This window comes from Labeo rohita, chromosome 7, assembly GCF_022985175.1.
Source record: "Labeo rohita strain BAU-BD-2019 chromosome 7, IGBB_LRoh.1.0, whole genome shotgun sequence".
Taxonomy (NCBI): Eukaryota; Metazoa; Chordata; class Actinopteri; order Cypriniformes; family Cyprinidae; genus Labeo; species Labeo rohita.
This window is the reverse complement of record NC_066875.1, coordinates 5,163,995-5,189,016: the sequence shown is the minus strand read 5'-3', so window position 1 is coordinate 5,189,016 and position 25,022 is coordinate 5,163,995. Positions and strand designations below refer to the sequence as shown.

The 25,022-nt window shown below is 37.9% G+C and overlaps 1 protein-coding gene across 4 annotated transcripts; it reads right to left on the bottom strand.

Moving 5' to 3' along the window:
• Positions 1 to 1,264: 1,264 nt before the first annotated feature.
• LOC127168052 (synaptopodin-2) lies at positions 1,265 to 24,998 on the bottom strand. Of its 4 annotated transcripts, none has more exons than XM_051114561.1 (5): positions 24,849 to 24,998; positions 13,767 to 13,918; positions 12,499 to 13,214; positions 8,125 to 10,994; positions 1,265 to 4,792 (listed from the first exon to the last, which is right to left on the bottom strand). In XM_051114561.1, exons 1-5 carry the CDS (start codon positions 24,954 to 24,956, stop codon positions 4,226 to 4,228), a joined length of 4,413 nt encoding a protein of 1,470 aa, XP_050970518.1. In that variant the 5' UTR covers positions 24,957 to 24,998; the 3' UTR covers positions 1,265 to 4,225. The 4 variants fall into 4 exon arrangements, with proteins under 4 accessions (XP_050970518.1, XP_050970516.1, XP_050970514.1 ...); XM_051114559.1 differs by lacking the exon at positions 1,265 to 4,792 and adding an exon at positions 15,462 to 15,540 and having other exon boundaries at positions 6,156 to 10,994; positions 24,849 to 24,983; XM_051114557.1 differs by lacking the exon at positions 1,265 to 4,792 and having other exon boundaries at positions 6,156 to 10,994; positions 24,849 to 24,997.
• Between the last annotated feature and the right edge of the window lie 24 nt (positions 24,999 to 25,022).

Sequence of the window (25,022 nt, the reverse complement as noted above, 5' to 3'; positions counted from 1 at the left end):
GCTGGTTTATGCTACCCATGAAAGTACACTGTAAGTACAATGTAAATACACGTACTGTAATATTAAGTTAAACCCAAGTTTTACTCATAAATTGCTAGTAAATTTCACAAACAGTTACAAAGAAATGCCAAATAACATAAAATTAAATGTGAAGTAGAAAATCTGTATTTACTTGTGAAATTACTCCAATAATCTTTATTTACAACTTTTTTTTACAGTGCATTTGTAATTTCTTATATATCATAATATGTAACATTAAATGTAATAATGAATAAAAACCTACAGTTAAAATTCGAATTCAGTACTTTCAGTAAACACATTAAAATAAGTGTACTTCTTTAAAACACAACAAAAGATTAAAACAATGATGCGAAATGCAGTAAGTAAACTTTTAATTTGACATTTTTGCAAAGTGCACTTTTTAAAATGGTACTTAAGTGTGTTAAAAAACAGCTATGAAAGTGTTTCTCTTTAAATACACTTTAGTGGCCTTAAATTACATTTATATTAGCTGCAAGTACTATATAAAATGTATTTTTTTGCGCATTTAATACAATTAAGTGCACTTCTTTTTCATAAGCCTAGTCACTCAAATCCAGTAGTTTTGACCAGCACTTTGTAATATGCTAAGCAAAACTGGACCACTATATGCAGAAATACTATTTGAAAAAACAGAGATGGCTAATTTTATTGTCTATATATGAAGATGGTTTCATCTAGGATTCTAACACCCTCATTTCAGTCATCCTTCCCATAAAGTGCAAATAAAACTTTAGATACAGTATTTCTGTCATGTGATGTGACATGATCATTACATTGCAAATGTGAGGAAATAGTTTGACAGTGTGACTGCTATCCTTGTATTTGCATTGTACAAGCATATATGTGGTGGTATACCTAATAAAATATATTCCTAATTCTGTATATTGTTATATAGATTCATTTTTTATTAAACTTTATAATGCAATTTAACTGGAATGGGAGGACACTGACTATAATTTACATATTTCCTCCAGCGTATAACTGCAGATTATTTACAGAAGCCTATTTTGAACAGGGTTCAGTCTTCAGTGTCAGCTGCCACACAGTTCAGTTGTATGACAAGTACAAGCTCAGGAGTCGAGCCAAGCCTCGCTAGCCATTATATAACAAGACAGCAACTTGTTACAGACGGCGGGGCTGAAAACGACTCTCCCTCAGGCTTGATTTCTCACAAAAAATGTGGCGTGCTCCCCAAAGAATTCAAGAAACAACTACATGCAGAGAGCTTTATAACATGTTACTTTAATACAGGTGCAAAGCATGGTTTATGTCAGTCACATACAGAAAGTGGAGCTGTAGAAAGTATAAATCAAACAAGTCACTTAATACTGAACTCCTCTCTGATGCACTTAACAAATTTTTTGTATCCTGATCAACATTTTATAAATCAAACACGTCAAAGTTTAGCTAACTGACATCCTTCTCACAGAAACATTCAGTCATGGAATAAAGAAATAGAAGTATGGACAACTCAAAGAGTAGAAATAAACATCATTTTTAAAGTGTATTGAGAGCATGCATTGCCACATATGAAACATATTTCACATATGAAAAAAAAAAAAAAGTAATTTGTGACAACTTTCACAGCACAATACTTAAGGAATGTTCAGTTTTTTATTTATTTATTTATTTATGCATTTAACAGCAAACCGGAGATTAAATTTGTTGAGTGAATCTGGTGTGGTGAAGCGTCAGGCCGGGTCACTAAAGAATGATTTAATCTTTTAAAGTGAAGCTTATGTAACAAGTACGGCTGTTACTGATTCAACAGTTTCTGCCTAATAGCTTTAAAGCACACAAACAAAATTAATTTTTTCCCTCTCTAATTTTAGAACAAACAACTAATATTAATTGTAGTTGTCATCACAACAACCAAAACATCCTCATTATTAGATTATTTTAATGCAGCAATTTAACATTTGCAGTTAATTTGTGATTAAATACGCTGAACTGTGTCTCACACTAGCATTTACATGACATACTATGAAGAACTATAATGGTTTGTTATTTCTTTAGCATGTGTTTAGTATCATGCATAATCACTTTACCCCATTCATTAGTGCAACACTTTAAAACCGAATGCATGGCCCTTGTGAAAATGAAGTGCACTTCATTGTGTTGAATGTGCACTTTTAGTGTACTTCAAATCTTAAAAGTATATTTTTTTAAAACTGTACTTGCAGATGTGCCCAAATCCGAATACCGTGTTCGGAGAGGAAATGACGTGTCCTACAAAACCCCTAAAAATGAAAATATATTTGGGAGAAAAATTTCAGTGCTTTCTCTCACAATTATGTTGTTTGGTAATTATCTGCCTTATTCTTCAAAGCCAAAGTAAGCCTATGGGTGAGACTTCTGGTTCATTAGCCGCTATAGGAACATAACGAGAAGAATAACGTGCAGTAAACGACAAAACAGTTTGCACTACAAACCAGTGTGTTCATAATTAAGATAATACATTAAAATAATATGGTAAGACACACCAATTTGCAATATCAAGCAGCAAAACCAGCTGTTTTGTACAGCTAAAAATAGCTGGGCACGGAAAAGTCCGTAAGCCACACCCATAAAATTTACAAATGGCCATGCCCACTCTTATGGAAAAAATAAGGTGGGTACTGTATACAAATAGCAAGTGTCAGGGAGCTGCTATTAATACACAGGGCATTTTAATCGCCTTTTGAATGTGTGCTCACTTTTTACTTTCACTTTCCAATTCGCAATTACACCTACTCTGTGTACTATGGAGTGGCATTACTTACATTTTACAAGATGTTTGTCAGTGGTGCTCAGGATCTGCAAATCATTCACCATCGTCCTATCAGTCATCTCTCCTAACTCTGTTTATGCGGTAAGTGAAATTTAATGTACTCTAATGTAACAGGTTAACACTAGCAAGCAGCTAACCATGTCCCTTTAATGACTCATTAGACTTCATTTTCCGTGCCTGTCTGAATACGGATTCACTACTCGGGCATGTCTCAACTTTCAGATTACATACTATTAGTAAAATAAAAGGCCACTTAAGTGCACTTAAAAACAGTGCATTTTCATGACAGTGTTTCTTAAGTACACTTTTAAGAACATCCTACTTATTTGGGTCTAAAAAGCACTTTCAAGTTCAACTAACCACATTTTAACTACATTTTTAGGGGTTCAGGCATGTAGCGCTGAAACCCTATTGTAATTGTTAGAATGGTCATGGATCTGCGATCTCTGTGTAAAACTTATCATGCAAACCAAACCTTAAGTCACAGAGACGTGAAACTTGGAGGGATGGTAGTACTCACACTGTCTACAATGTGACTAAGGCTTGCCCCAATCGGCCTGACGGGGGCGCCAGAGCGAACAAAAGTACAAAATCACTCATAACTCCCAAACCGTCAATTGCAGACTCAAGTGTCTTATAATCTTTGGGTAGACAAAATGTATGCCTCAGATTCGATCGTGAGCCTGGCAATATTTTCAGCTATAACGGAACTGTTATAACTTTCCAAAAAAGGGGCCTGTCTAAATGTACCCAAAATCCTATAAAGCCTAAAGGAAAACTCAAAACTTCACGAAACCTACTGAGCATATATGACAGATGATTCTAAACAAGCATGCAAAGTTTTAAGGGGATCGGACCACAGCTGGCGCTGTGACAGTCATAAATGTTAAAGGACATCATATTTCTATGGTAAGTTACCTTAAAATGCTTTTTTAATCATTGATTTAGGTCGGTACAGCCTTGCTAAATAATACGTAATGTCTTTTTCCTTTTATGCTTAAATGCCTTGAACCCTAATCACTGCTTACAGCTATGTTCATTCAATAGTAATTATCATAAAGTTAAAGTTTATATAAGTTTTATAAGTATGCTAAAGTGTACTCTTTTTTCACAAGGGGACGCATATTCACAGATCAGTATTAGTGATTGTTGTAAGTGTGAATTTCAAAAGCAAGCTGTAACACTCTGTCAACCAAACTTATGTAAAATAATCTTCATAAACTCTTCTTCAACTTCTCGTATTCGTCTTCTGACTTTTATTGACCCTCATTCTGCAGTATCAACTTCTGTGTCTTATCTGTATGCTTTTTGTTTAATAGTAGCCATAATAATCATACTTTACTCACTTTCCAGCAAAATTCATTCCCATTTCATTTCACTTTCACTTACATATAAAGGCTTCCCAGCTCTCCTTCAGTGTCTCCAAGCACTGCTATCTTTGGCTTTATAGAGTCTCAGTTTATGAGGCCCCATTTCCTTCGGATCACCCTGTGAAGGCCCAAGATTAGCCTCTGTCATTGACCTTTGGGGTTGACTCTGTCTAAAGGGTGTCCCGTATGGGACGGGACCAGCTGGTGCCGACGCTGTGCTCTTGGTTGGGGACAGAAAAGCCAAAGGTGATTGACTTAAACTGTCTTTTTGGTTTTTTGGTGGAGGTTCATACGCGACCTTTGCCTTCCACTCGGCCGGAGGCTCGGGTAAGAGCTTACTCTGAGCGGCATAGCGCAGGTTGGAGGCAATCGACTGCTGAATGTTCAGAAATGTAAAGGCTTCATCCACGAGCCCCAGTGGGTGGCGTGAGGCAGCTTCCCAAGGGGTGGGCGGCTTGTGACCCCTGTCTGTCCGGGAGGTCTGTCCCAATGGTGGCCGAACAGAAATGGTTTGGGATGTAGGTCTGGATGATGGAGAAGATGAAACCGACCTGGGGTTGAGGCCTGCTGCTGAAAATCTGACCGGTGACAAGGATGAACTCCTAAGTGCCTGAAATGAGCAAACAAATTAGTTTAAAACAGGTGGCAATAAAGTTATTGTTGCAAAACCCTTTTTAAGGGGCAGAAAGGGACACTGATATGTGTGCATGGGCACAAAGACATGGAATGAACCAAGTAGCACTAAACAAGAAGGGATGTGCTGCCACCATCTGGTTATGATATAAACTTGCAGGGAATTTCTTACTACAATTCTTTTGATAAATCAGACTTTGCAGGATGAGTAAAATTGGCATTTAAATAACTATCTAGAATCTTTTGCTTTTCGAAAAGCAAAGAATGTGCAAAAAATGTGGAATACTCTAATGATAACGTTAATTTTAGTGAATGTGTAGTATCTTTGTAGTAATAGTATGTAGAAAACAATTCAAGCTGACCAAGAATAATGCATGTGGAAAAATATATATTATATATGTTTAAAAAAAATGTATTTTGTACAATATTGTTTTAAAAAGCCAGTACTGCTAAAATGTAAAATAAATAATAGTTGAATTTTTTTTACGTGTTTAATACCAGTAATGTCTGACTTAATATTGACAATGCATGTCATGTAGATGCTGCACATTTTTCAGTTTGTGTCTGATGTTTTATAGAAACATAAATTAATCAGTCTAAAGTGATATAAAAGTGACAGGTGCCGTAAAGCGAAGTGTTCGCCGCTCCTTCATTTCAAATCATGGGACCAGAGATCACATTTCTCCAAATATAGCTCCTGGAGCAGGCCTTGCAGGGCATTCATTCATATCATTTCCACTTTTCCCCAATTATGAAGTACGTCTTACTTAGCTCCTGAAAAGTATGATGCAACATGGGTCCAAATTTAAAACAATACTCATACTCCAGCTTGCCTTTAGGAATTCTAATTTTAGGCTTTCAAATTATAGATTTTTTTCTATGCAGACATTAACTGCTCTCATGCATATAATATTTTTGAAAGTCTGAAAGTAGGATTGAATATGATGTAAATAATAATAGAAAATACAATTTCATATTCACCTTGGACATATGGATTTATGTAATCTAAAATGACCTGATGTTAAACTTTTTATTAATGTTGGAACTTTTTTTTAAGAGAGACTGAGTGAGGGCAAGTGTAAAATGTTGTTTTTTTTTTAATCACAGATAACTGTATTTACTCATAAGTAACTGTATTTACTAACTTTATCTGTTTATGAATAATGATAGTTGTCAATATTTTACTTACCTTATATAACTGACAATGAATCTACTACTAAAAGATAGGGAAAATGATTTTCAAAAAGAATATGAAAGCAGAGAATAGTGAGAGGTGCAAAAAATGCGTGATTGTAAAGATGGAAGTGGGTGAAGTACATGCAAAAGCAAACAAACAAAACTGAAGACAGTCATTTTAATGGCACTGTGGTTCATTTTACAAATAGTGTACTATGAAGAAAACATCACACAAAGAAATGAACAGAAGACAGCAAAAAAGAACAGAAGACAGCAGTCAAACTGAAAATGAACATTTTTAGAACTCAACCTTCTATATATGTTTTATTTGATGTTTTTCTAATAGAACCGCTGAAAAAATACTGATGCAAACAAAAAAGCTGAACATACCTCAAAAATAAACAACAAATTACACAAAATCTAATTGTTTTCATAAAACGTAAAAATTAAGAGCTCTCCAACTATGTACCAGCTGTTAAACATTAAAATACTGACACTATTCAACCTACCTGAAAAACTCACATACTGAGTACATTCATTTCTTCAGTTATGAAGAAATTCTGAAACATTAATTACAATTTAGAAATATAACAATGTTTTTTTCCTCAGAAGGTGAGAGATGATTGAACTTCACTTCATAAAATAGCCACCGTAATACATTCCGTCTCTGTTTTATACAGTATTTCCTTGCACTGTTGGCTCTGCAAGAAGTGGTTAATACACTGTTTACTTGCATATTCCAACTATCATTGGACTGTTCGTGTATTTATTTCTGTCTGTCCACTGAGGTGTTGTAATACGATTGCATAGTGTTGGTTTGGTTTTAAGGATCAAACCCTTTAGTTCTATTGCAAATCAGTTGCTCAGTAGCCCTCGTAACAGACCCTTATGCATCTCTGTCATTTTCTCATCTGTCAAAATATTTCCCTCATAATAAAGCATTCACGTTTCTCTTCTCAAACTCAGTCAACACTGATTCCCTTTGGCCAAAATGAAGTCTAAGCTGACTTGTCATTTTTTTCTTACCTGTAACAGTCCATGCCTATAAAAAAAATACTTGGCAGATCATTCTTCCATGTGTAATCATTCTGAAATGTCTATGCCCTGTAACACAATATTTCCGTTTGGAAGTTTTATGTATCTGCTCTACATAAAGAAGTATCTGCATCACAGCTTAGTTGCTCTAAGGTAACAACACTGGGAAAAAAAAATCATTAAAAACTATTTTTCAGGAGTGCTTGGCTTCCACACCTGGGCAGCACTCTTCTTGGCTGAAAATTTGGGTTTTGGAGCAGCAATAATACTGCCTCCGGAGGCAGAATCAGCCCTTGCTGCTACCGGGTAAGATGGTACAATATAAGAACTAGGGGTTGGCTGGTAGGCCAGTGCAGGTCCAGCTTGATATACTGGATTAGGACCTGTCTGATAGGGGGGTGGGGAGGACTGTTGGTAGGGAGGGCTTGGTGCTTGCTGGTAAGAATTTAAAGGAGGTTGTTGGTAAGCTTGTTGGGGGTTGTATTCTTGTGGATATGGGACTTGATGAGGATGTTGTTGATAAGAATTAAGGGCAGGCTGATATGTATTGGGAGGGGCTTGGTGGTAAAGGCCATCATGCATAGGCGACTGACCAGCCATCCCGTAGGGTTGCTGAGCCTGTTGTGGCATAAAACCATAAGGGGGAGGACCCTGGTTGTATGCCATCTGCTGGTTTTGATTTGGAGGACCTAGTGCTTGGGCTTGAATTTGGGCCTGGGCTTGAGCTTGAGCTTGAGCCTGAGCCTGAGCCTGAGCCTGGGCTTCAGCTGCTTTTTGAGCAGCAAGCTTTTCAGCTGCCTCCTTTTCTGCAGCAAGTTTCTCTGCTGCTGGGCCATAGGTGAAAAGGGAGGAATTCAGCTGATAGGGCTGATGCTTCATGACATCAAGAACATGAAGTGGTTTTGGGGCAGGTTTTTGCTTATCTTTGTTTTTGTTCTTGTTTGCTGTTGAAGGGCTCGAGGAGGGAGGCTGCTTGATAGCACCTGGTGGATATGACGGTGAATGAATTGGATTATATGCCAATGGTGGGGGAGCCCGGCAATTGGGCGAATATTTCCAAGAATTTGGCAAAGAAGGAGATGGGGAAGATGGTCTTGCCTTATTCGACTGCACTGTGGAAGAATCCACAACGTACTTCTCCATTCTGGATTGCCTCTTGGCGAACAGTTCAGCTCCTTTCCCTCTCAAGGCTGGCATCTCAAATGCTGAACCAAAACCAGAGGGTGACATAGTACTACTTGTTGGAACAGGAGACGGTGCCTTTGTCCCAGTGGTGTATGAGTTCATTCGTCGTGGAGGAGCGGGCTGAGAGGTCTGAGATGGACTCCATGGCTTGATTGGTTGGGGAGGCAATTTCTGGGGTTCATTTTGGGCAATGCTGCCAACTGAACTCTGCTGGTGTTGGGGTGCCCAAGCTTTTACTGCTGGTTGAGACTGAGATTGGGGTGGTGTCCACTGGCTCACAGCTGGCTGGGATGCCTGCTGTTGAGGTTTTGGTGCCCATGGAGGATGTGCCTGAGGCTGAGTCGGTGGCAGTGGCTGAGCCCAGGGAGGCTGAATTTGATTCTGTGCAGGAGTCCAAGAGTTCATTACTTGTTCAGGATGTTGTTGAGAAGCAGGTTCTTGTCCCCACTGTGGATGTGGTTGGGACTGGGCTGGCATTGGTGGCCAAGGATTCATGGGTTGCTGGACTGGTGCTGTGGGCTGTGGTGGCGGTTGAGTCTGCTGAGCCCACGAAGGCTGTGCTTGAATTGGACTCTGTGGTTGAGTCCATGCATTTGCAGATGGCTGTGTTTGCTCTTGCTGCTTGGCCTGAGAGACCCAAGGAGGTTGGGGCTGTGACTCCCTCTGAGGTTGAGTCCAAGAAGGCTGTGGCTGTTGCTGTGTGGGTGATGCCCAATGTGGCATTAACTGTGATTGTTGGAACTGTTGTTGTTGGGTCCAGGTTGGATGTTCCTGAGCTTGATTTTGATCTTGTTGCCAAGCACTGATAGATGGTTGTGCCGGCTCATGCGTCTGAGACCATGGAGCTTGTGGTGGTGATTGATTTGGACCTGGTGCCCAAGAACTGATTTGGGGCTGAGGCTGTGGTTGATGTTTGGGTTGGGGTGAAGTTTGAGGCTGTGTTACCCAAGAAGGCTGGGATTGTGTTTTAGAAGGTACTTGCAATTGTACTTCTGGAGGAGACTGCGTCATCCACTGTGGCTGTGTTTGAGACTGGTTTTGAGATGGGGCTTGCAATTGGACCTCATTTGGACCCCAAGTACTTACTGGAATCTGCTGATGACCTTGGGTTGGAGCTGGATCCCATGATCTGACAGGTTCTGACTGCGTAACAGGTGGTGCGACAGGATGAGCAGAATTGATTTGCGGCTGGGGTTGTCTCTCATTCCAGGTTTCTGGTTGCTGGTTCGGCTCCATTTGAGATTCTGGTTGTTTCCAGGCATTGTCTGGAGGAAGCTGTTCAGGACAGTGTGAAACATTATGGGATTCAGGGGTCAATGTAGGCTCTTCTTCAGACAACATTGGGGCTCCCATTTCAGGGGCAGGAGCAGCATCAGCCTCTGCAACTGGAGCTTCTGCAGGTGTTAGGACACTGTTTTCAGTTTGCTGTGGGATAGGTTGATCAGTAGTTTCTTGTTGAATAGACCATGGGGGAGAAGCGGGGTTAATGTTAGGTTTAGGAGCTACTGGTGGTGGAACTTTGTGTTTCATCTTAGGAGACTGAAGAAAGTTGCAGGCTTCAGCTCCTAAGCTTAAATAATCTTCTTCTGGACAAGGCTCAAAACCTGCCTTCTTGTCATTCCTGTTCAGGAGATTCAACAGAGCAGGATTAGGTGAAACCTTGGGAGACTCCTTGAAAGTGAACATAGGTTTATTGGCACTCCTCCTCCTTGTATCTTGCAAGATACCAGTCTTGATAGCAGGAACAGATATACGCTCATCACGGGAAGCAATCTGTTCACCTTGTCCCAATGAATACCCAGACTGTTCTTGATTCTCTGCACTTGGTGGGGAGGAAAATGGGGCAGGCACTCTATTCTGAACTGAGAATGGTTTGGCACTCCTGTTTGTGACTAATGGCTGCATTTCATTCTGCATTTGCTGATCAAACATGCCATTCATATGATGTGAATACTGTTGCACTTGCTGTTGTTGGCACTGTTGTTGCTGATCGTATGATTGCATGTGTTGGTACATTTTTTGTTGCTGGTAGTCTTGCTGTTGTTGGTACTGATGTTGCTGTTGCTGTTGCTGGTATTGTAGCTGCTGCTGATAGTCTTGATACTGCTGCTGCTGCTGCTGTTGTTGATAGTACTGTTCTTGGTACTGATTATATTGTTGTTGCGGCTTTTGTGCTGAAATGCTGTGGTGTAAATTTACATCCATGTAATTCTGGGTCTCTTGTGCTTGCATATAAGTGTGCTCTTCCATCTGTTGGTATGTTTGATGTGTCTCAGGCTCCGGCACCGCTTCAACAGGGATCCCCTTACGCCTCATCTCTTCATGTTCTGCTACTATCTCATCCATGCGCTGTTTGCGCTGGGCAAACATGAGGGCTCCTTTCCCCTTGGTCTCAGGTAGTGCATCCATACCCTCCTGGTTGTCAAGCTTGCGCTCTATCTCAAGTAATCCAGTATCCCAATCAAAGCTTACAATGCTTTTCTGACCTGTAGCATTGGTAAAGAAATCCTCATCAATTTCTGTTTCACTTGTGGCTAGAACAGTGAACTCAACAGTGTGCTCCTCTTCGTCGTCTTCGCCGTCCTTATAATCTGGCTCGTCCTCACCAGTACCGTAGCTTACAAGAGTATACTTCTTGGCCCTCTGTCTATGCTTCTTAAACATCAACACCCCCTTGTTATTAGGGTTGGGGGCAGGAGCCGACAGCAGGAGGGCAATGCGCTTGCATTTGGACTTGGCCTCTTTCACCTGCTTCTCTGAAAGGCTCTCACTGCGCCGGAGCCCTAAGAATGAGAAAATGAGAAGTTTAGGTTGCGGGTAGAGGGTGAGACGGGTGAGGTCACAAAGAAAGGCTATTGCACATGGTTGGTCCTGATGGCCTAATTTACTGACCTGTGTATGAAGTATATAAATAGCACTGTTATGTGAGCAGCCAATAAGTCATTTCATATGAGAGGAATTGAACTAGGAAAATACAAGTATTAACTGAGAACCCTGTAACTAACTAATGTTAAACCAAATGCATTAGTGTTTGTTAAAATATATGCATCGGAATACGCAGTGTAAATTCAGTGCAATTCAGATTCTGTCGATTCAAATTAAAAATGCATGACAATGTGTATCAACAAAAAAGTTTTTTTTTGAGAGAGTCATGACTTGCCTGCTAATCAAATGATGAATCCCAGGTTTAACAGGAGTTAAATGGAATTTACAAATCCCAAGACCCACATTACTCCCAATGGCCCAATAAGTCATTCTCCAAGCAGAGATTTGACAACACCATCACCAATTAACTAAATCTCTGATCCATGTATAACATCCAGACATTAACATAAGCCAATTACAGCTGTGAATGTGTCTAGAGTACGTTACTGAGGTGGTTGAGCCAATAGCAGACACAGCAGAGAAAAAAAGATGGGGTAAAAATAGCCCTGGGGCACTGTGTGGGCTTAGTATTGCCAGAGTGCTAATACAAGCCCATATGTGTAGCTCCAAAAGCTGTAAAAAAACACACCCTACCCTATTCCAGTCAGTATATACGTAGAAGGCCCCATATTCCCACCAGGCACCTGTGTCAGTCCTTTCAAAATAGGTTTGGCTAAAACTCAGAAAGAATAAAGACATGCCACATTTCTGATTCTTGTCTTTCCAATCTCAAGGTGAAGATAGCCACATGAGTGCTCCTTCCTTTTCAGTGCTGCTAAGATGGCCAATTTTAAGGGATCGGGTAACAGGCCAGAGTCACACATGCTGGTGTCTGTCAAAAGGCACTTCTGCAAGCATCATTAGCATGCCCATGTTTTATTCTTAACTTTACCAGTCATGTCACCCTGTGAGCCCCCACCCATTACTGCTACGGTGAATCATTGCTGTGTTCTTTTTTTGTTTTATCTATCTACCTATCTATCTATCTATCTATCTATCTATATATCATCTAAAAACTATAATAAACATTTGATATTTAAAGTATTACTTAAACGTATATTCATGCTTTTACTCACAAATCGTTCTAAGTATACATAATACGAATCATTCTACAGTAACGCAAAAAGTGACAGTAAACAGGGATTAAAAAGAACCATGCAAACTGGACATGAATTGGGTTGAACTTTTTTCAACTATAACTTTACAAATTAGAAGCGCAAGCAATCCACAGCTGACTCTGTCAGTTCATTGATGCTATATCTATAACCTAAGCTTTTAAAATAAGAAATTATTGCTATTCTTGCAAACAGATACCATATCACACTATAAGAAGAAACATGCTGAAAATCAGATGTTACTTACTGGCGTGCCTTGCCCGGTGCTTGTTGGGCTTGTTGACCTCCCTCTCTGCTTCAGAGTCCCACTCCTCTGAGGGAAGTCCAAAGGACACAGATGAGGAGGTGGGAGCTTCTTCAATGTGCCCTCCTTCTTCCCCACCAGAATCCAACCGTTCACTGGCCTCTACCCCCTCCTTTTCTGAACTGCTTCCAGATGACTGCTGCACTGTCACCTCCACCTGTCCAGGCAAAGCAGGGGGTACCAGCACACCGCGCTGACCAAGGGGTTGCCGGTCTTGTCGGGGTATATAGTGGGGGTTACCTGGAGTAAATGTGGTGGTGGTGGTATAGTTTACACTCTCATCCGTCTTTCTTTGATAGACGTCTCCCACAACCCCACAAGCACTGCCTAATGCAGTACAGTCTGACTCTTCCAGGGTGGTCTTGGAGAGCGAGAGCTGCAATTCGACCACAGATCCAGGGGTTACTTCCAAACTGGTGTCTCCACCACCCTGGGCATTGGTGCCTCTACTTTTATTCCTAGCAGCAGGTATTTGAAGTTGGGTCCGGACCAGTTGAGTCCCCACCGGACACTCTCCATCGCTGTCTGTTTCCCCATAATATGCTTCATCCTGGGACTCAGAGGTGTTTAGTTCCTGTGGCTCATGAGGCCTGGATGGAGAAGGGATGCGAAAAGTTGTACTAACCATTTCAAAGCTCTCCTGAGGTTGACTACAGCATCTACAGGGAGGAGATCATGGTGAAATCACATTATTTGAAGTTAATCCATCCATTTAAACACCAAGACTTCATTATCACAAGAAAAGCATCACAAGAAAATCATCAGTATCACAAGAAAATCATATATCGTATATATGCGAAAACTACCTTAGTTTTCAATTACCATTGGGAAAATCTAAATGTGAACAGTTTATTTTTCTGTAAATCACATATTAGTCTCTTATTAATCTAAATGAATCTAGGTAAGAGATTTTGCTTTTGATTGCACAAGTTCACAGTGGGTGATTTAGTACGTGTTTGATATTTTAAAGGTCAAGACAGGCATTTCATGAGCTGCACTATAAAAATGCAAATAACTATACAGTTTAATGCATGCATCACAATAAATCGTATTTGGTCTAGAAAGGGTGACAGCTTAAATATTGCATTAACATTTAATGCTTCTAGTATGAAATGAAAAAGCTTTCTCATTTTTGCTTAAAAAACTTTACAAAGTAAAGTAAATAGATGACCAGAGTGCATCAATGAACATTTGTCCAAGCAATAAAATACCTTTTGACAAGCAGCTGTAGACAGTCAGCTGAGGCCTCAATGAGATCAAGAGCGTCTGAGAGACTAAGGTTAGAGCAAGGCTTTCCGTTCACTGACACTAGCTCATCCTTCTCACACAATCCAGCCACGGAAGCGGGACTACCGTCCTCTATCTGTAAGAAAGATAATAATTTCTTTATTAAAAGCGCAGCTTTAGCAATTAAAAAAGATATAATCTGAAAGTAACATATGCATACTACAGACCCTTACTTGTATAGCATAAAAGTAAGGGCTTGTAGACATGGCAATACATACAAAAAATGCTTTTAGAATAGTATTTGAGTAGAAACACACAGTGCAATACAAAAGTATTCATACCACTTCATTTTTTTCACGTTTTATGTTGCAGCCTTATGTTAAACTGCTTTGAATTCTTTTTTCCCATGTCAGTTTACATTCTATACACCATAATGACAAAGCAAAACACAGATCTGTGATAACTTTACAAATTTATTGAAAAAACACTGAAATAAGTACATTGCATAAGTATTCACACCCTTAACTCAGTACTTAGTCAAAGCACCTTTACAGCCTCAAGTCTTTTTGGGTATTATGCGACAAGCTTTGCACATCTACATTTGGCAATTATTTGCCATTCGTCGCCTCACCTCTTCACCTTTCAAGCTTTGTCAGCTTGGATGAGGGCTGGCAGGCATTTTTAAGTTTCTCCAGAAATATTTGATTGCGTTCAAGCCAAGGCTCTGGCTGGGCCACTCAAGGACATTCACAGAGTTGTCTATAAGTCACTCTTGCTGTGTACTTAGGGTCATTGTCCTGTTGGAAGGTGAACCTTCTGCCCAGTTTAAGAAGTTCTGAATGCTCTGGACTGGGTTTTCAATAAGGCTATCTCTATGTTTTGCTGTGTTTGGCTGAGTCCCTCAGTCCCTGCCGCTGAAAAACAGCCCCACACTATGAGGCTGCTACCTCCATACTTTACTTTTGGGATGATACTTTGCAGGTGATGAGCAGTGCTTGGTTTCCTTCAAACATGATGCTTGGAATTGAGGTTAATCAGACCAGAGAATCTTGTTTCTCACAGTCTGAGGTTCCTTTAGGTGCTTTTTTGCAAATTCCAACTGGGTTTTTATGTGTCTTCACGAAAGACAGGATTGAGTTTGGCCACACTGTCATAAAAACCGTATTGGTGGAGTGTTGCAGAGATGTTTGTCCTTCTGTAAGTTTCTTCCATCTGCATATACGATCATGTGGCTCAGCTAGAGTGACCTCTTCTCCATCAATGGTTTAGTATGGCCAGGAGGCCAGCTCTAGGAAGATTATGGATAATGAAGGCTACGTGCTTCTGTGAACCTTTAATGCAGCAGAATTTTTTCTGAACTCTTCCCCAAATCTGTGCCTTGACACAAGTCTGTTTCTGAGCTCTACAGGCAGTTATTTTGACTTCAGGGCTTGGTTTTTGCTCTGATATCAGCTGATAAACCTTTTCTGAGAGGTGTGTGCCTTTCCAAACATACTTATTTAAATGAATTTGCCACAGTTCAACTCAACTCAGAGTGTAGTAACCCCTACAAGTGATATGAGTGCTCCTGAGCGAAATTTCAAGTGTTTCAGAAAAAGGAGAAAAAGGGTGTGAATACTTATGCTATGGAATCATTTAAGTTTTTTTATTTCTAATAAATTTGCAAAGTTGTTACAAACCTGTTTTGTGCTTTGTCATTATGGTGTATGGAGTGTAGACTGATGTGGAAAAAGTCATTTAAACCAGTTTAGCGTAAGCCTGCAACAAAACAAAACGAAAAAAATGAAGGGGTATGAATACTTTTGCAAGACATTGTAAGTATTTGAGTAGCAGATTAATGCAGTTAATTAAAAAGAGGAAAAATAAAACTGATAAAATAGTAATTTAATTAAAAAAAAAAAAAAAAAATTAGAAAATATTTACATTGAAAAATCAATACTACTGAACTGGTTACAAGCAGTTTTTTTTTTTGTAAAACAGCGTGGATATGTGTAATACTGTACATGGATGAAAAAAGAACTATAAGCCCATCCTTGGATCATAGACAGTGTATCTTAATTTAGACCAAGTGCCTCTAATTTACGCATTACAACAGCTGCATGTCAAATGACTAAACAGTGCTACTGGCCAAAGCAGGTCTATGACCCATTAGCCTTGCAAAGAGAAGCAGAGACACTTCAACCTAAGATTTAATATCAGCCATCTGTAACTTTGAGGGCATCACAAATCAACTCTGCTATAAGGTCAACTCATAAAGCAGAGTGATTGTTCGTCTAAGTAATTGTAGAGTCTCTCTGCTTGATTTAGCACATGGTATTATTGAAATGTTTATGGAGTGACACAAGATACAAGCTAGTAAGCGAACCCCGAAATCTATATTGAACTACAGATGAAATCTTTTCTCAGACTTGATGAATGATTCATGAAAAAAGTAGCAAAGAATAATTTAGTCCTGAGATGACCTTGCTTATTTGGACAATTGCATTACTAGCCATTCCCAAGTATAATAGCAGCATTATGAGAACAAATCTATTTGTGACCATCTGCCAGTGATAAATACCTTCACCTAAAATAAACTTCTTAGATAAATCACCAAAGATCATGAAACTACAGATGTCATGCCATGCTTTCTGAGGTCATAACTTACACTAGAGCACTTTCAATCAGAAATTGTCAGATTAGTTCCTCAGTATCAGCTCACCAAATATGCACACACAGCTGCTCAAGCCAGACGGAAAATAACACATTTTCTTGTTTTGTTTTGAAAACCGAAAATGCTGACTGAAACTTTACACACAATGATGATTTTCTGTTGCAGATTATGTGTACTTTTGTGCATTTCAAAAATGTGAGCTAGTATGTTTTTTTAATAGATTTTCACTAGTACTCTTTGTTAAATTGTTGATTTATTTGAGCTAGTTTGGCAGAAAAATGCATTTAGGTGATTTACTATAATCAATATCTGGCAACAGCAAGCTCAGTTCAGTCCAGAAATTTGGTCACAGCCCCTCTTCTAAATCTCTTGGAGATTTTGCTTTCTACTGCATGAAATTATATTACAGCCAACAATTATGATGATTCATAAGATCTTTGTTCATCTGAATCCCACATAACTGGAACAAACTGCAGAAAAGTACAATTTGACAATGGACAAATATGAAAAAAAAGGATATATTTTTAAAAAATGCATCATGTAAACAAACTTTGTGTTACACCTCAAATGATATACGCATACCATTGACTGTTCTTGAATCAGTAAACAGATGGCTGTATTACAATATTAGCTTTAGGTAAAATCGCCTTAATTCAAACATATTTAAAAATCCACTGTTTGAAAACACTCAAAGGTAACAACGGTTATTTGCTAGGCCTACTCCATAGTCTCTCAGAGGACTAGTTACCATTAATCACCACTAGAGGGCTGTGTGCATTCAAAAAAGACAACCCTGTCAAATACATTAAAGTTAATCTGTGATGAAAAATAAACTGCAGTACTAAATATCTGAGACTTGCAAACCTTCCATGATAATTCTGAGTATAAATCATCTGTAGAAGGCTGTGTCTCCAGCGGCTTCTCTTCTATTACTAAATATTTAGATAAAATTGTACGCTTGCAAAACGTCCAAATTGTCCACCAGCATCATTTTTCATTAACACACAGCTGTAGCTTTACAACACATTATGGTGTAAATATTGAAAACAGCACACACTGATATTTCCTGTTCGAATTCATTAACAATGTGGCCTACATACGGCTCCTCAACCTATTATGTTGCACATTAACAATCATTAAAAATAGCAAAGCCTTATAAAGCCACTGGCATGATGCCCAGTGTAAAGGTGAAGGTTCTTTAATTGAATAAAACGTTGGAGCTGTGGGATTGTTATGAAGCTGTAGAACAGCTTTGGTCACCGTATAAGGGCTTTTCAGAGGGATGGAGCCTATACAATCACTGCCCAGATGGACAAGTAACAACAGATTTGAACACAAACCTTATCCAAAAAAGGAGGGGAAAGAACCATCTAGCATTCGTACAGTACTTGTGACCACAGTAAATCTTATCAGGGGTAACAACAAGCAGGACATTTCACTTTATGTAAGCACACAATAGAAATGCAGCTTTAGCATTTATTTAGCTAAATAAATGTATTTGTAGAAAATATTTTAATGAAATAAAAGGTCATTTAACTGCACAAGAGTGCAATTTCATGACTAACATACTAAAGCACATGTAAAGTACTTTAAATTAAAACTTTTGTGTGCTATTAGTATGGAAGCTTGTTTCTGCCACTGAATATAAAAGTTTCTGGCAATTCTGACTTTTTTCTCAGAATTGCATGATATAAACCTGTAATTGTGATTTCTAAAGTCAGAATTGCAGGGTATAAACTTGCAATTGCGAGAAATAAAGTCAGGATTATGAGATATAACCTAAATTTTTTTATTTTTTTCTTGCAATTCGGACTTTTCTCACAATTGTGAGTTTATATCTCACAATTCTGACTTCTTTTCACAGAATTGGTGTATAAACTTGCAATTCTGAGTTACAAAGTAAGACTTGCAAGATATAAACTTGCATTTGTGAGTATAAAGTCAGAATTGTAAGACAAACTGCAATTGCAAGAAATAAAAATCTGACTGCGAGTTAAATTCACAAACGTGAGGAAAAAATGTACAATTTCATGAAAAAAGTCAGAATTTCAAGGTTATATGTCGCAATTCTGACTTTTTCATGCAACTCTGAATTTCTTCTCACAGTCGTGAGTTTGTATCTCGCAATTCTGACCTTATTTCACAGAATTGAGATATAAACTCACAATTGTGAGTCTAAAGTCAGAACTACAAGATATAAACTTGCGTTTGTGAGTTATAAAGCCAGAATTGTAGGTTATAAACTTGCAAATTCCAAGAAATAAAGTCAGAATAAGATATCTTGAAACCTTGAAATTCTGACTTTTTTTCTCACAATTTTGACTTCTTTTCAGTAAATTGGGGTAGAAATTTGCCATTGTGAATTATAAAGTCAGAATTGTAGGATATAAACTTGCAATTACAAGAAATAAAGGCAGAACTACGAGATGTAACCTTGCCATTCTGACTTTTTTCTCACAATTGTGAGTTTATATCAAACAATTCTGACTTCTTTTCACAGAACTTAGATGTAAACTTGCTATTGTGAGTTATGTCAGAATTGCAAGATATAAGCTTGCAGTTGCGAGAAATAAAGTCAGACTTGTGAGATGTAATCTTGAAATTCAGACTTTTTTCTTGCAATTCTGACTTCTTTTCACAGAATTGAGGTATAAAAAATTTGTAAATTACAAAGTGCAGCTCTGAGGAAAAAAGGCTATTTCATTACATCTGTGAGTTTATCTTACAATTCTGACTTTGTAACCCACAATTGCATATAAACGTACTTAAGTCCTACTTAAAGAAATAGTTCACCCTGAGTTTATTTTTTGCTGAACACACACACACACACACACACACACACACACACACACACACACACACACACACACACAAATGTTTTGCAGTATGTTGGTAACCAAACAGTTGCTGGTAGCCATTGACGTCCATAGAGAAGTATGTTTGGCAACTGTTTGGTTACCAACATACTTCAAAATATCTTAGTTTGTGTTCAAAAGAAAAAAAAAAAAAAAACTCATACAGGTTTGGAACAACATGAGGGTTAGTAAATGATGACAGAATTAACATTTTTGGGTAACCTAGACCTAAAATACTCAAAAGTTTAGCTAACTGCATTTCATTTTAATTTGCATGTACTTTAGTATGGTGTAAGTGTACTTCTTTACAGACCGACAAAAGATTAAAACAATCATTTAAAATGCACTTAAACCTTTTAATTTGACAATATTTGACAACAAATGCACTTTTTAGAAAGTGTACTCTAAGTAGGCTTAAGTGGCCTTTTATTTCATTAATATCATATTATTTGCAAGTGCACTTTTTAAAATACTTTTGAAGGCTTGAAGTACACTATAAGTGCACATTTAATGCAATTAAGTGCACTTTTTTTCCACAAGAGATATTAAACACATTTTAGGTTACCTAACAAAATATATACATTAGGTTTCAGCATCAGGAGATTTACTGTACAAACTGAGGAAATCAACACAACATTGCAAACATTGCTGATTGTAGTAGATTCTGTACTAAGAGAGTAGAATGTGCATAATCAAAGAGCCAAAATGTCATCTAGCAAATAATGTCAGTTCATGCAAGTAAAAAGGGTGAGTGTGTAAAGTAGAAAATCTTGAAAAAGTACATCTTGAAAAGGAAACCATAAGCATTCGTTATACAACACTTTGATTTTCTTTTGTTTGAAAGCAAGGCTGATTGTGTTATAAGGCATTTGTTACTTGGACATTCTAATCAAACATTATTTGGCATAAAAAGTGAATTTCAAATGTAACATTTTGGTAGAGAAATTCAAAAGCACAATTAGTTTTGTTCCCATAACCACACTGAGTAAATGCAGCATGTTGGAAAGTTCTCTCAGCTACTTCTGCCTCCCACAGCTTAAAGCAATTATCTTTCAGTGTTTCCAACAGACATTTCAGGTAAAATTAACTATGGTGGTCTACAGACTGTCAGGTTCCCATTGTTAAATCCACATTAGCCGTAAATGGTGGACTTTCATATACTTGTGCTGGGTGAGTTGGGTATAGTCATTTACCACAGCACACAGGAGTGAATCCAGCTGTAATGTTGATAGCTAAATGACTTAAGGTTTGACATAACTCTTTACTACAGATTGCTGGAAACCTTCCATGGGTCTAACGGTTCATTATGAAAATGTTTTTGTACGTGCATGTTCAAAGGAGACTGTAGCAATCTGTACTTTTAATGAACTCACAGTGGGCCCCTTTAAACATGCCAAAACATCCATGATCTGCTGTAACCGCACGACAGAATAAAAAATTGCACCATCAGCAAATTTAAGACTTTTATCATTATAAGGCAATACTGTACATCATAAACATTTATGAAGCATGCAGATAATAAATTACTGTCAAAGTGCTATTAGCACTAAAATATAATATACATACATGAATGTATATATATGCCCTTGTGAAAAAGAAATATGCTTATTATTGAATGCGCATTTGCAGTGTACTTGAAATCTTAAAAGTACATATTTAAAAATATGTTTTTGCAGATGAGACCACTTAAGTGTACTTAAAGGAAGACACCTTGATGACTGTGTTTCTAAAGATGCTTAAGTATGCTTTTAAAAGGTGCACTTTGTAATAATGTTTAATTAAATGTTTTACTTTTTGTTGTGCTTTAAAAAGTACACTTATTTTGATGTGTTGGCACATTGGAGTTATACAATATATTTTAAATGTACTAAACATCATTCCAACCATGTAATTGCAAATACATTTAAATGCATGACACAAAAACTTTCGATAGAAACTACATTAAATTATATTTCATTTACCATAAAAGCTTGTCAGTACATTCAGTAATACTTTAAGTCAGTATTTCTCAACTTGATGTCATATTTGTTTTTAGGCATGTTTCTCTGCCAAATTTGCTCTGAGATGAGTCAGGTAAAAGTTATGTCTTCCAGATGACTTGGAGGAGCACGGGGTCACTCCACAAAGATGGAAGCACGTATCTGTGGGAACGGTTATATTATCAGCTCAAGCTCTCTCTCGACAGCGCAGGCAAATATTTGACTGCTCAGCTAAAAGTGTGAGCTCACATATGTCTCATGTAAGCGTCAAGTCAGAAATTATACAGAAAAAACATTGTTAACAGGAATAATATTACATATATAATATCTTAAAATAATTTACTAACCCTAGGCCATCCAAGATGGAGAAATTTAGCATTACATCACTTGCTCACCAATGGATCCTCTGCAGTGAATGGGTGCCGTCAGAATGAGACTTCAAACAGCTGATAAAAACAACACAATAATCCACAAGTAATCCACACCACTCTAGTCCATCACTTAACATCTTGTGAAGAGAAAGGCTGTGTGTTTGTAGGAAATAAATCTATCATTAAGATGTTTTAATTTGAAATATTTTCTTCTAACTAAAATACAAACCATTTTGCCCATAATATTCTTTCTCCGCTAAATCAGGAGAAAAATATGCACAGATCAAGCACTGTTTACAAGCCAAAACAGTTCTAAACAAATATGGGTGGATGGGAGAGGACATCAGAAGATGGAGTTTTTCACTGGGGCAATCTTTATTATAGATTGTGGACTTATAGTTTAGCCAAAAGCAACAGTTTAAAGTTAAAAATGTCTTAATGATGGATTTGTTTCTTATAAACATGATGGATTTGTTTCTTTGCTTCACAAGACGTTAGGACTGGAGTGGTGTGGATTACTTGTGTTGTTATTAGTGCTATTAACTTTTTACTTGTACAGCTGTTTGGACTCTCATTCTGATGGCACCCATTCACTGCAAAGGATCCATCGGTGAGCAAGTGATGTAATGCTACATCTCTCCAAATCTCCAAGAAACAAACTCATCTGCATCTTTGATAACATGAGTAAAATACTCATGTCTAATTCTGCTGGTACAGTTCAATTACAGTGTTTTCTAAAGCAGCTATACTGTATGTCCCCCTGCTGGTCAACAGTGGAACGTCAGTCTTTCTGTGGTGATAATGACAATCTCATGACAGCTACACTGGAATGATTCATGTTTATGTGATTGTAAAGTGATGTGACAGATAAGTCTGATTTATTAAAACAAGGACCATATTAATCAAATTAGTAGAAAATGAAATAGGCATAAACACCAACAGATCTTTATCCATCCCAAGGGAATTTAAGCGTGCATCTGTTTAGAAGATATTTTGCATGTTGTTGAATGCTTCTTGTTCAGTTATGCAGTCCTGAAATATATATACATGCATAAAAACAGACAAGGCTCTGTGGCAGCACTGCATTTCTCCAGCAGTGTTGTATTTCAAAAGTACACTTTTACAATTATAATGACACCAAAAACAGAAGCTTACTTTGCAGGTTATACGTTTATGAGGGTTAAACCTGTGTAATATCGTTACAAAAAGTTTGCCAATTAGGGGTTTGCCAAAGCTAAAGTCTACAAGGTGCCATTATGAGGACTGAAACCATACTAATGGCTATTAATGTTTTACTGATTGTAAAATATGACCATATTTTGTGAATTACACTTTATGGAGCTACAAATAAATGAGCTTTCAGCCGAGAAAGAAATTATTGCTTAACTACTGGTACACTGGCCAAGAACACATCCATTATGCCCAGATGACTTCAGACTCATGTCTAATCTGTTATTGTTGATTTGCTGGTCAATTCTACTCACTAGTACTTGCATACTTACCATATATGTTTACCACGGCATTACTTTTGGTATGCTACATGAGAATCCTATGATATGAAAATTCTGTCATCATTTACTCCACTTGTTCCAAACCAAACAGTTGGCGGTAGCCATTGACTTCCATAGTATGAAAGAAATTCTATGGAAGTCAATGGTTACCGCCAACTGTTTAGTTACCAGCGTTCTTCAAAATATCTTCTTTACGTTCAAAACATAAAGAAGCTCATACAAGTTTGGAACAACTTAAGGGTGAGTAAATTATGACACAGTTTTCATTTTTGGCTGAACTATCTCTTTAACATTAGTATGTCTGTTAAAACTGTGTGATCCAAATGAATGCAAATTTTATATGCAATTAAAATACATAATCTTAAATATTAGGCCTAAAGTATTTTATGTGAGTAACTTCTTTGCAAATGATTTTTTCATCATTAAGCCTGGAATAAGATACAGAAAACTCATACTAGATTCTGAATTACAGACATGCCAATATTCAGTACAACAACACTCATGCTATAGCGTTATATTGCTTAAACATTTTGCCCTCTGTTTAAATACTGTATTTCATAACTATGAAGAGCTTTTAAACTCGTTAACCTGTTACATAAACAAAGCATTTAAGTATAAACATATGTCTTTACGGGGTCAAAGGCTGCGTTGAGGGTGATGCTGATTATTTCCATAGAAATATTCCATATGTAATCATGAATAGAACTTAAAAATGTTCGGTTATGGGCACGTTCTATGTTGGAACTCACAAAACTTGCTGATATAAGAAAAGAAGTTTTACTAATTTGCACATTATCACTAAATCAATGTTACCTCTACCGTTAAAAGACCAACTAATAATTCCAGTCGCTGGAAACTAACAGTTTAGATTCTTGATATCTATGGGAGTGATGACAGATTGCCTGTACTTGGCCAACAAACTTTGTTAGCTTTGCTGTGACCATATAAGGACCCCTGCTCAAGTCTGGGACAGGCAGAGCCTGCGCAGCACAGATCTGCCTGTAAAATTCAGCTAAAGAAAAACAACATTGCCAGTGGACATTTATCAAAACAACAGGCCAATTTGAACAACGCGGGTGGCCGCTAAGACATGTTGTCATTATGCAAGAATCCAACTCAACGTTCGTTTACAGCACTGCCCGAATGTCCAGCAAAGACAGTTAACTGTCATTGCTTTGAGTTATTTAGCTGTATAGGAGAACTATATTTATATAAAACCTTAAATTATGGCAATATAAGCCCAGCTTTGTGGTTACATTTATCATATGCACATGTAAACTCAGATGTATATTAAACCCACCTTTATTCAAAAACTTTCAAGATGCCTACGGTATGTAACATGCAAAGTTTATGTTGACTTATGTAACAAACTGAAAAGAGCTGCTTAAGCCAGCCTAAGATAAGTTGCTGGTTTTATCTGACCCAAGCTGGTGAATATCTGATAAACCTGTTGGCATCCCAGCTAAAAAAGTGGCACAAATCCAACTAAAGACCAGAAAACAAGCAGGGTCTTCCAGAAGTGCATTTGTGTGTTTCATTATAAAAAAATCAAACACTTGAGATAAATTGGAGAAACCTTCAAAGACATAATAAAAGAACAAAAACAATGGATATATTTATCATCGTCACCAGGTACTCTGCTATAGACTGTGTTATTATTAAATCCTCCTCATCGTAATAGTAGGCTATAGTCTCACCTCAGTCACCTGGATTGGATGTTGAGGGTCTTGAGCGCTCTGGTGGAGTCTGAATCCCCAGGGCGCGCCGCCGCGCAGCGTCACGCACGCGAACTCGCCCGTGCCCATCCTCCTGCTGCTTTCCTCCAGTCTGAGAGAAGTCAAGTTTGTTCTGCGATATCTGAGGCTGCCTTT